The sequence below is a fragment of the Sciurus carolinensis genome, chromosome 12 (genome assembly GCF_902686445.1).
Source record: "Sciurus carolinensis chromosome 12, mSciCar1.2, whole genome shotgun sequence".
Lineage (NCBI taxonomy): Eukaryota > Metazoa > Chordata > Mammalia > Rodentia > Sciuridae > Sciurus > Sciurus carolinensis.
Genome location: NC_062224.1, coordinates 102,406,060 through 102,418,882, shown reverse-complemented (window position 1 = coordinate 102,418,882; position 12,823 = coordinate 102,406,060). Strand labels below are relative to the sequence as shown.

Below are 12,823 nucleotides of genomic sequence, written 5' to 3'. Positions count from 1 at the left end.
AACAAACAGGTTTGCAATAAGGTCTGCAGTTTCAAATGGAGGACAAAGAGGATGCAGAAGGATGTAGAATGTGGCTCTAATGGGATAAGAAAAGAATATACAGAAGTTCTAGATAATAGAAAGGGTGAGAGTATAATCAAAAGAAATTGGATGTTAGCATGCAAAAAAGGGAGAAAGAGACTCTGAGGGAACAGGTAAACAAAAGGAAAAGAGACCAAGAAAACAAAAGAAATAAAAACTTAAAAATTTTCAATAAGGAGAAAAAAAGAAAATCTACTGTATAACAGTCATATATAATGAAACCTCACAGTGTTCAGTAACCTGATGCATGAGAGGTACCTGACAATTAGCTTCAAGCCTCCAGCAGGCGTCTCAGGATGGGATTTGCCCCACCTAAATATCAGAGCTCCGCTTCCAGGATTATCCAAGATGGCTTCCAAATGTGTTGTTAAATGGGGAGCTGCAGCTCAGGGTGAGGACGTGGCCAGCAGAAGGTCCTGGAGGCGGGTGTGGTTGGTCAGACAGGGGTCCTGGAGGTCGGGTGTCTTTGGTGTGGTTGTGGGATCCTGGAGGCCTGGTGCAATCAGTCGTTCTGGGGTCCTGGTGATAGGGCACAGTCAGTTGGTCTGGGGGTCCTGGTGATAGGGCACAGTCAGTCGATGTGAGGGCCCCAGAGGCAGGGAGTGATCGGTCGGGCTGAGGGATCCTGGAGATGGGGCTCAGTCAGTCCGCCCGAGGGTCCTATGAGGCCTGGCTGTTGTTTCAAAATGGCGGCAGCCACGTGTAATCAAACCTGCAGGTACTGTCACAGTGAACTTCCAGGCAACAGCAGGCAGCTGGTGCTGCACTGGCGGTCAGCGATCAGTTTGCTGACTGTTGACGGACGATCGGGAGGTGAACCTCTGCGTTGGGCGATGAACAGGTGAGAGGCAGGCAAATGGTTATGATAGGCGCCTGACAGTGAGCAATCTGCACTCAAAAAAGGCATCAATATGCTGGCAGATTGCAGGTGATCACAGCAGATAAATGGGGTAAACAGCAGGGGATCGATAAGCAGCAAAAACTGCCTCACCAAGAAACAGATATCCTCTGCTTGAAACCGGAGTTACGGAGCGACAAGGAACGCAGCCTCCCTCTAGTCCACCATCTTGGATCTCCCTCAAATATATATTTTTAAGTAAGATTGGTTCATACTTTTTTTGTGCTATCTTTATTCAGTTTTGATATTAGGGTTAACCTAACCTTGAAGATGAATTTAGAGTACTCCTAGCTGTTTTTCAATGGTCTGGAATAGTTTGAATGATAAAAAGTAACCATGCTATTTGTTCTTTGGAAGTTGTAGAATGTGCCTGCAAAATTATCTGGGTTTGCTGATATTATTAGAAATAGATCATTGATCATATTTCTCTTATATGGTTATTCATTTATTTATTTATTTTTCTCTTCTTGGTCATTTTGATTTTATATTGTCATAGAAAATCATGCATTTCATCTAGATAGCTAATTTGTTGCTCAGAAAATGCACAAAATATTGTAATTATTTTAATATCTTCCACGATCATGTATATTTTGCTTTTCTTTTTGCTACTATTAACTACTTAAGCAACACAATAAAAGCATTTCTCTTCCAATCTGATTATCACAAATTCTAGCAACATTTTTTTACTTCTTATAGAAAGTAAAAAGTAACTCAGACTCATAATTTTGATAAAATTGAGAGATCCTGCAATCTGTGTAATTTCCTACTATCTTTAACATGTTCGTATTTTATTTAAAACAACCACTTACTGTTTATTGTGTGTTAGATACTTGGCAAATAAAAACTTTATTTACATTATTTAATCTCATAGTATCTTTAGGGCTTAAGAATTAGTGTTCCCATTAGTGTTTATAGATGAGTAAATTATGGCTCAGAGATAGTATATGCCTCAGCCAGTAATACACAATTAGCACGTGGCAGTGTGGTATGGTAATGAGTTATGTCAGATTCCAAACTTTGTTTTTAATTACCACTCTACTTTCAGCAAATCTGTCTCAGATTCCCAACTATAAGGATATTACTGAGTATCAGTGGTTGAACTAAATCCACACAATAACTTGAAATGGACTATGAATTGTCAACCTAAAAAAACTTATCAGGATGATTTTTAAGAGGTATTTGTTTTCAGATATTTCTATGAACTTTCCCTACTTTATCTCAGTATTTTGTGAGTAGTTTTAGAGCCTATTTCCTGATATTTGATGTAACACAAAAGATGTCACTTTTTGGGATATATAGATAAATCAGTAGGTGTCAGTAATTCCATATAATTTTTTTAAAATTATGGTAAAATACATATAACAAAAATTTCCATCTGAACCATTTTCAAGTGTACAGTCCAGTGGTATTAAGCACATTTACATAGTTGTACCACCATTACCACATCCATCTCTGGACTTTTTTTTTTAATCTCACAAAACTGAAATTCTGTATCTCTTGAACAGTAACTCCCTATTTCTCCCTCTCCCCAGCCCCAGCAATCATTGTTTTACTTTCTGATTCTATATATTTGACTTCTTTAGGTACCTCATGTAAGTGGAATCTTATGGTATTTTATCTTTCCATGACTGACGTTTCACTTAGCATGATGTCTCAAGGTTCATCGCGTTGTGACACATTTCAGAATTTCCTTCCTTTTAAAGGCAATTGCCTTTCCATTGTGTGTATATACCACCTTCTCTTTATCCATTCACATGTCCGGGACACTAAGTTCACTTCCAATTTTTGACTCTTGTGAATAATGCTGCTGTAAGCATGGTTGTACAAACATCTCTTAAGATTCTGCTTTCTTTTGTTCATATACCCAGAAGTGGTATTGCTGGATCATATGGTAATTCTTTTAGAGGGTTTTTTGGTTTTGGAGTCAATTCTACTTAATTTAACTGCGTGGAACAATAAAGCAACGCTCCATTGCCTTGGGTCCTCTATTTGGGACATCCCTTAGATACAGGGATATCCAAAGTAAAATAATCCCCAAGATGTGTGTTTGGTCTGAGGGCCTGAAAAAGAGGAAGCAGGGCTGGGTTGAAGACCAAAGCTCTGAGATCTAGAATCTACTAAGTTCTCTGCCCTAGCTTGCCCATCCTACCTGATTCCCCTAGTATAGAAGATTCCCATTGGTAGCATGGTTTGAGCAGAAATACAGAAAAGCCAAAGGACACATACTAAAGGGATATTAATTTTACCTGGATTTCTGAGTCTGCATTGTTATTATTAGGTAAGCATTAAATCATCATGATGAACAACATGGACTCTGGAATTAGATCTCTGGGTTTGATTATCAGCTCAGCCTTTACTATGTGGACAGATACTTAAGTTTTCTGTGCCACAATTTCTTCATCTGTAGAATAGGTAATAATAATACCTGCCTCATAGAATTATTGGGAGGATTAAGTGAGTTAATATATGTAAGTGCTCATAAATACCTTATATATAGCTCTCACTAAATGTGTGATAGTAAGAATACTATTTTATTATATATATATATATTTTTAGTTGTTGATGGACCTTTATTTTATTTATTTATTTATTTATATGTGGTACTGAGAATCAAACCAGTGCCTCACATATGCTAGGCAAGCGCTCTACCACTGAATCACAACCCAGCCCAAGAATATTATTTTAAATTAGTATGGGTACCATATACTTAAAACCTTGGAAACGAAATGAATAGGATTCCATTCTGTGAATTAAATTTTGTTTGGATTGCATGCATCATGAATCAAAAAAGATATTTAACAGCCATTTAAAGAAATATAATCTGCTCTCAAGTCAGATCAGCAATATTAGATTATAACTTGACAAAACATTAAAATCTATGGAAAATCAGACTGGGGTTGTAGCTCAATAGTAAAGTGTATGCTTAGCATGCATGAGGACCTGGGTTTAGTCCCCAGTATCCCTCAAGAAAATCAATGCTGTCATTCACAAAAGGAGTTAGTTATAGAGGTTTGTGTTGTCTCTTACAGCCTAGGTCCACCCAAACACTATGCAGGGGACAGACACCCTTGTACATATTCCACTATTTCTTTCCAAGTGGCACACGTATCTCCTTTACAAATCAGAATCTGATAGCACTAAGCATTTGAATCATATAATGATCTCTTCTATCCCCACAGAGCAACCTTCTTATTGTAATATCAGGAAGCTTATCTATGTGGAGAGGCTATAATGACTGGATGACATGGATACTGCTTGCATGTCCAGATGTAAGTCTCACTGGAAATCAATACATTAACTTTCTGCCTTTACATGTCTGTCTTGGGAACTTTGTTAATCCAAGTCTGCACTGATTAATAAATCCATCCTTTTACTGACTGGGTAATTGAGCCTCTAAAGCTGAGATTCACCGAGGTAATGCTGCCCTCTCTTCTCATTTGTTGGTTTCTTGGGATACAGCCCTGTGTTTTTCAGTTCTCTGAATCACTGCCTGCTTTAACTCATTGCCATGTGTGGTGGCAATAAGACTCTTCAATAACACCATTGCCAGTTTTCTCAAGAGGGGTGGAGCATTCCAGCTTCTCTCCCTCAATCCTTGGGCCAGTTCAACATGACCAAGAACCGATTGTATGGTGAGCAAGGAAGACTGATCACTCTGTCTGGTAAGATCTTACTCTATGAAAATCATTCCTTCTTATAGCACATGGAGCTGAAAGGAGCCCAAGATGAACTAACTGGTATCTCATTTCACAAATGAGTGAAAAGAGGTGACTTGCCTTGGGCCATATATCTTTGTGCTCTCTTAACAGTCTCTTATCTAAAGCTTGACTATCTTGGCTTGGACTTGTGACCTGTCAGTAACATTCTTTTACCTAGCCCCAGTCTTGCCTTAGCCAGTACAAGAATTTAACTGCCAAAGGCATTTTTTCTTTCCTGTTATTCTGGCAACCTTTCTCTTTTTGTTACATACCATTGATATTTGAAGTATAAGTTCATTCATAGATTCTTTGTGATGTTGTGGTCTATTTGACCATTTTGGAGACAGATTTCATGCCAACAAATTTGATTTGTGTGTGTGTGTGTGTGTGTTTGAGATGCTGGGGGAGGAGTTGAGTTTAGGATCTTATGCATACCATTGAGTTGGCTACAACTCAAGCCCTTGGATCTATTTTTATAATGATCAGAACGTCCAAATAATGGACATATGAGTCCATGAGCCTGATAATAAACTTCAGTAGTAACTCTTTTTTTTTTTTTTTTTTTTTTTTTGTACTAGGGATTGAACCCAGGGTTGCTTAACTACTGAGCCACATCCTAGCCCTGTTTTGTATTTTATTTAGAGACAGAGTCTCACTGAGTTACTAAGTACCTTGCTAAGTTGCTGAGGCTGGCTTTGAACTCGTGATCCTCCTGCCTCAGCCTCCTGAGTTGCTGGGATTTTAGTGCTCGGTCCAGTAGTACCTCTTTAAATAATAATCACTGTATACCCATGATAAAACTATATTCCAAGAATTCTATAAAAATTTGTGGGCTAACAATAGAAATTTCTTTTCAATAATTTTATTCATGTTTATTTTAATCACAATACTAACTTCTATTCCTAAAATATTTTTTTTCTTTTCTTTCTTCCCTCTTCTTCTTCCTCCTGCTTTTTCACACAGTATTATGTGTTCTAATATAATAGCAAAATATTTATTAGTTTAGCATTTGTGTGTATGTATGTGTATTTTAATATAAAGGCAAGTTACAGATGAATATACATTTTCTTATAATTCATCTTTACATATTTCCAAGAGGGAAGAGATACTGCAAATGTGAATTAAGCATAAGCAAAGTGGCATTTAAGCAGCTCAGAGGGTTAGTCAGAGTGCTTCCTGAAACAAGTGTGTTTTGAATTAGATTTTAAGAGAAGTAACGAATACACACTGGCAAAGAGGAAGGGGTCAAAAAAAAAAGGAAATCAGTACATGTAAATTATGCATGGGGGATCTGTGTTAGAAGAAGTAAGTGCTAACAAAAAAGAGAGATGTCCCGTGGAGGGTGCTTAAGCAGGCAGTTGGCAGGAGCCTAGGGATCTTGGGGAGTGATTGGTGTATTTACTGAGATGTAGTCTCAACCTTGCTGTCCACATTTTGCCTGAATGTTGTGCTAGATTCTAAGGAGAATCTAAAGGGATCATGTGTGTGTGTGTGTGTGTGTGTGTGTGTGTGTAGCGTGTGCACTTGTCCTATAGGAACTTAAAATCTTACTGGTGACAAGGCAGCATGGAGCCTCGGGAGCCAGTGCAGGTGGTTTGGGTGAGGTGGCTGTGAAGGAGGGAGTCTTTGGAGACTCTCGCACCATCTCGCCCCTGTCGTCTGCTCAGGAGGGAGAGTTCTGAACTGGAACAGATCAAACTCAGTAGGTGGCAGGTGGCAGTTTTTATAACTATACGTCATCAATTACCAGAAGAGATTTTCCCCCACACATAAAAAAGAATGGGCTGCCTAAAACCTTAAGTCCACAATTAACTGTTATTGGAATATTACTAGTTTATTCTTTGAGATAGCACTTCATGTCAGTAACTTCTGGCTATTTTAGAATTTTACAATAAATTTTTATGCTGAAACTAATTTAGGAAGCAATTTAGACCAAGTTTTCTTTGTATTGGAAAGATGATATGGTTAGACTGACAATATTCCTAATATTCACCAAAATATTAGCAAGATATTAATGACTCCATTTTATTACTATCAGGTTCAAAATAAAGGAGAGAGATCACATTGTTTATGGAAATACTTTAGATTATGTTAGAAAAAGTGTGGCTTTATAGTAGTTGATATGGCAAATAATTCAGTTTTTGCTTTTATTGCATTAGTTTATCTCCATCTTGGTCAGATCTGAGAGAGAGATTTCCAGATTTTTGTTGCCCAGCTAGTAAGTCCCCTGGCATTTGGCTTCATGCATTCATAGGATGTAGTTTTATTTTTGCTCTTTCTTCTTCCTCTTTTTATCTGCCTCTTTGCTACTTGCAAACCATTCTGATTTCCACTATCTCCCTTGGTCTTTCTGAGGTCTTTGGTTTCCTGGAGTGACATTTGAGACAATTAAGTGCCTTACCACATTCCTGGGTTTGTGGGGGTTTTGACCCACATGGATTGGTGGTAGGTCTCTATAAGGCACCAGCACAAAAACAATAGGATTCCTGAGGTCTGGAGTCAGGTTGGGCTGTGGTTGTCTACTTGTCCCTTGGAAGGACTGTACAGAGAGGACATGGTTTAAGGGGTAGTTCTGATTCTCTTTTTTCTGGGGAAGAACTTCAGTGAAGTAAGGTTTCACTCCTGTTATGGTGTTGATTTCGTAAGCATTGTGCCTGTCAGCCAGTGCTCTCCCAGTTAAAATGGGCTGGAAAACAGCTGGTCCTGGGACACCACTCACAAAGTTGTCCAGAAGAGAGTGCCAAATTCCACCACTTATTGGGCTCAGAGTGACCTGGGGCCACAAGCTGGCCAAGCTACGAAGAGCTTCACGGTTCCATGCTGAGGCAGGAAATTCATTCTCAGTGTGATAGAGCTGAGAAAAGTAAATGCTAAGAGTGACGTCCGGATACGTCATCAGGAAATTGTACATTTTGCTGACGCAGCAGTGGTCGGCTTCATTACAGGGAGAGTTGTTGGAGTACAGAATGATGTGCCTGATGCTGCTGTTGTTGTATATGGCGGAGTCAAGGTAACCCTGCGTCTCAAAGAGCATTGATTCTGGGTGGGTGTCATTACCAGTGCAGTTGCTAGCATGGCCCTTTTGCACCAGGCTACCAGAAGAATTTTTGAGTTCATAAAATATGAGGTGTTTTGTTTGAGGATATGTTGGCCCATAAGGGAATCCAAAAATCTGATGAAATTCTGTGTAGGGAACTCTTGCTTCCTCACCCGTCCGAATATGGTAAGGACAGTTGGTACAATCTAGAGAGAAATTGAGCCAGTAATAAGGTTTGACTATTGTGCCACCGTGTGCTAGGTATTCCTCATATAGGGGTTCCATTGCTAGTTTTATTGTCTTCTAGCTGCAAACCTGAACAAGGAAGAGAAAGTATGTATCAAACCATTGCAGAACAAACTGAAGGTCATGCATTGATTTATTAAGCCATACTTCTTTATTTAAAGGAAGTAGCATAGTAACTATGTAGCATCTTTTACTTTAAAAGATAGCAACATATAAATAGATTACAAAGGTCAGGGTTCATTTTTCTTTATCAAGGTTCTAGGAGGGTAGGGAGGAGACAAAAGAGAAATGCAGAATACAACTTTACCTGTTGCACAGATTGCGACTCAGTAGAGCAAATGTGTCAACCTCCAAGTTCTAGAAACAGATTGCCTTGTTCCAAATCTGGGCTCAAACACTTACCAGCTTAGTGGTTTTGGGTAAGTTATTTAATGTTTGAGAGCCACAGCTTCCTTGTCTTCAAAGGGAAGACAACAGTAGCACCTACCTCATAAGGTTTTCTTGGGATTTGAGTAATAGCATACATATAAAATGCTTCATTACGTGCCTGACCCATAACAATGATACAAGCCCCGAGTTATCTAGATGATTTCCATTTATGAAAGTCCAAAGAAATAAGCATGGGTTTTACATTTTGTTCATGATTTCTTCCTTTGTCGCTTCTCTGGATATAATAGTGTCTAATATATGTGCAGAAGTTTCGAGTGTGCTTGCATTTGAAATGAGCTATTTCTTAAAACCATTAGTGATAATGTACGTATTATCCTTTTAAGAAATATACCATAGGGTCGGCTTTTCTTAATGGTAGAGACTTCTTGTAGAATTGTCACTTGTAGGGGATGTGGCTCAGTGGTAGCATACTCACCTAGCATGTGCAAGGCCCTGGGTTCAGTCCCCACCACTAAAAAAAAAAAAAAAAAAAAAAGCCTTTTTTATGCTAGAGAATGAAACAGTTTAAAACAGTCTAAATAATGCTGTTATATTGTGTGCATGTATGGATATGTAAAAACAAATCCCACCAAGATGTATAATTATAACACACCAATAAAAAGAAAAAAGGAAGTACCACTGGTATATTCTTTGGGTCATTTATTGACATTTGAGAGTCTTATTTCTGGTGAGTGGTACTTGTTAGAAGACTTTTGAAAAATAACCTGAAAGCAAATATGAATTGTTTAGAATATTTCAAATCAATAGTTTCTGGAATATTAAACCCCAGATGTTAAGATCCGTAAGGAATGATTTTTTCCTTCAGTAATCATTATTCCCACACAACTATCCAGTACATTATAATATAGTTTTTTTTTAAATACTGATATAAAAGGAGATAAAAAAAAAACTCATCAGTTTATATTGTAATCACTGATAATGGGTCTATGTGTGCCAGTTTTTTATGCATATGTAGTGCCGAGGATTGAACCCAGGGCCTCGCACATGCTAAGCAGGCACTTTACTACCAAGCTGCATCCTCAGCCCTAAAGTTAGGTTTTATGCCCTGCTTCTTCCCTTTATATTGTGTCATAGAATTTCCCCATTCTTTGAGAGACACTATTCCAATTAGTATTTTATGATTATAACATTCAGGTTCTTGCCTCTTTTAATTATTGTAGATGACACTGATGAATATTTTTGTAAATAAATTGTTTATAACTGATTCTTTAATGCAGACTGCTATTAAGTCTTAGTATTAGGTCAAACTTTGTCAAATCATCCTAGGAAAGCGTACTAACCTTATCAGATTCTTTCTCATTCATGTTTATCACCCAATTTGCTAGTCCGAGAAGTGACTTTGGTATCTTTCTGATGTTATAGCGTATACCTTTTCTATTCCTAGTGGGGTTGAGCATATTTCACATGCTTATTGTCTGTAGTGTTTATTCTTCTGTGAAACATTGTTGATCCTTTACCCATTTTCTGTTTGAAGTTTTTCTTATTGATTTGCAAAATTCTTTATGCATCACAAATATCCTCTGTCCTTTTTTTCTGCAAATATTTTACCTGGTTTATAGAGCCTTTTAATTATGCTGATATTTTCACAGGACCAATTTTTACAGTTTTATGTGGTTCAATCTCATCTTACAATTTATTCCTTCCTGTTGGATTTAGAAAAACCTTCCTCATCAAAGCACAATTAAGTATTCTTCATATTTTCTTCTATTTATAGTTTCATTGTTTACATTTGACTTTGTCCAGACAGCAAAACAGATAAGGCAGAAAGCACAAATGAGGTAAACTGACCATTGCAACAAAATATATTTTTCACTTTTCAAAATCTAATTTAACACATCTCAGATATTTATTGTGACTTCCCACATGAGAGCCCTTGGATCAACTGTGTCTTCCCCAGATAAGCTGCATCACTGCTGTTTGATGCAGCTTGTATTTGAGAGGCTCAAGGCTACAGAGTTCCTGTGCTAATCCTGTCCTGGGCAGGAAATATTGTAAGAGACTTGATCCAGCTGTGGGTGAAATATGGCTTTATTCCTGTCACCATTGCCCTACTGGCTAATGTCCCTGCAGGAGCTCTGAACCACATAGCCACCAGATTGCAGGTTTCTCCTAACTTCTGCCATGTCAGCTTAGTTCACAGTCCTGGGTATTTGCTTCCATTTCCTCCTTAGTACAGTATTTTCCTGATGCAACTGGATTCCTGCCCTTGAGGCTTCCTGGTTCTTGTAATAGCTTTTCCTCCAGTAAACTGGATTTAATCTCTGGCGTGGACAGATCTTTTGGAAACTAACACTATTTCCTGCTTGATCCTGAGAGTTGTTTTCTCTCTCCATCTCCTCCTTTCAGCCTTGCTCATCAGGTTATCGAAACCTGATGAAATCAAACCTAAATTCTCACTTTTTTGAATATTGTGCCCTCAATGTAGTGAGCCTCTGGGTGGCTCACCCAGAATGCAAGTTACTCTGGAGATTTCAATTCCATCCCGCACACAGAAAATTTGCAGATTGACTTGGCTAAAATGTTATGGAAACAGTATCAAGAGGCCCTTTTCTGCTTAATTATTGTATTTTAAGCTGGTATATGTGTTAGCTATCTATAATGGTCTCATAATTACCCATTAGGAAAGCAAAAGTTTTTGCATCTTTAAAGATAAAGGCAGCAAACTGGAAACTCCAGATTGCTTTTCTGAACTCCTTTGCTAACTGCTCACTTTTGTCTATTTTAACCATAAGATACATCGTTCCTATTTTAAGGAGACCATGGTGAGCAGTAGCTTTGATATATAATGAGGGGAACCACGATCCCTCGTTCTTTCTGTGGGCTTTTCAGTGTCACCCAACCATGGCTGCCTGTTGATGAAGACTTTGCTTTTTCTAGTGTCCCCTGCAGCCCCGCCCGGAGCTTGATCTTTGATCATCCTTTCCTGAATAAGCAGAAAAGAATTCCTGCCCCTTTGAGCTCTTATACAGAATTCGTGATTTATTGTATCAATATGTCATTGATCACAGACTATCTTTTTAAAAACAAATTCTACATTTTACTTTTTTAACATATATTTTTTAGTTGTAGGTGGACACAATACCTTTATTTTTAAATTTTTGTGTGGTGCTGAGGATCGAACCCAGGGCCTCACACGTGCTAGGCGAGCACGCTACCACCCAGCCACAACCCCAGCCCCAGCCCCAGCCCCACAGACTAGCTTTAGTGTTAACTCTGGGTATCTGTCCTTCATTCTTACCTAACCAGGAGGGGATGTGCTCTGTTAGCCCAGGGCCTACCTTAGCAACCCTGCCTAGTTCACAAGCCACGTGCCTTAGGACGCGTTTCCCCTGGCAGCCTGTGTCCCCACTTAGTCCTTTACCTTTGGCTTTGGCTGTGCTTGAGAAATGTATGTCACCCTCTGTAGAGCAGATCTGCTGGCACGGAGAACTAGAGACCTGTTAGAGCCCATTCTGCAGGAGGATGCTCTCTTGCATCCAACTGTGAGCGGCGCTGGACCAGGGCCAGGGGAGGACGGCCCTTCCTTAGTTTAACATAAATGAACCCACCCCACAAGGACAGTCTGCTCTCCTTTCGCCCAGCGAGAATTTAGTGAGTACCATCAAGGCACAGTTCGCACTGGAGTAACTGGAGAATGAAGTTCCCCCTTTGCAATCTGGGCACAATCTGTTAGCAGCTAAAAACAAATGTTAGCAGTTATAATTACCATCATTTTGTCTCCAGACTTGGATCACATGCCAGGTGTTATGGGAGGTGGTCCATTTTCCGTTTTTCTCCTTGAAGTTCCATGTCGTTTCAAGTAGCTTTGGAGGGCACTCGAGCTGTAAAGATTCACCTCCTATATCAATCGGTTCAGGACTCTTTTGCAGTTTGTGTCTAATAGTTCATTTGAACTTTGCCGTCCCAAGTTAAAAAGACCTTGCTGAGGTGTGGCTGCTTCTAAGAACACTGTTGAATTGGTGCTATGGTAACGTTTGCAAAGTAGCTACTGCTAGGATACGGTTCTGACACTTATTACTTTATTTGCATATTAAACCACCTGTTCCAAAGATGAAAATATTCATGACTGCATATTCCAGTCTGAATAAAAAGATGATATTTGACTGTTTAAGGGAACTTGTTGGGGGTTCTTCTCCCTGAACAAATCAAGTCTGAGGTTCCCTCCTTAGCACCTTCCTCCTGGCCCGCACTAGGTGGCGGGCATGAGGTGTGGACAAGATTTGCAGGTTCTGTGCAGGTGCCAGGGCCTGTTCTTGGGAGGCTCAGCTTGACTTTCGGGGAAGGGTGACATTTGAACAAAGAGGGCCACAGTCCCAGAAGGAGGAGCTCTTTATTTTGTGCAAACCTGAGTTACTATGCGTTAGCAGTTTCTTTCCTGTATGAAATTCCCTGGGAGACCCTTGCTGTTGGTCT

At 39.2% G+C, this 12,823-nt stretch overlaps 2 protein-coding genes across 5 annotated transcripts in view; one reads left to right on the top strand and one right to left on the bottom strand.

The window, feature by feature from the left end:
- Nucleotides 1–12,823, top strand: part of Rgl1 (ral guanine nucleotide dissociation stimulator like 1) — a 270,086-nt gene that overhangs the window by 9,601 nt on the left and 247,662 nt on the right. The gene's annotated exons all lie outside the window — the stretch shown is intronic.
- Nucleotides 6,880–12,331, bottom strand: Apobec4 (apolipoprotein B mRNA editing enzyme catalytic polypeptide like 4). Its single transcript, XM_047520548.1, has 2 exons — nt 12,117–12,331; nt 6,880–8,029 (listed from the first exon to the last, which is right to left on the bottom strand). Exon 2 carries the CDS (start codon nt 7,997–7,999, stop codon nt 7,010–7,012), a length of 990 nt encoding a protein of 329 aa, XP_047376504.1. The 5' UTR covers nt 8,000–8,029; nt 12,117–12,331; the 3' UTR covers nt 6,880–7,009.

What these genes read in the sequence shown, in the direction of transcription:
- Apobec4 (XM_047520548.1), bottom strand. Translation starts at nt 7,999, where the DNA reads ATGGAACCCCTATATGAGGAATACCTAGCACACGGTGGCACAATAGTC.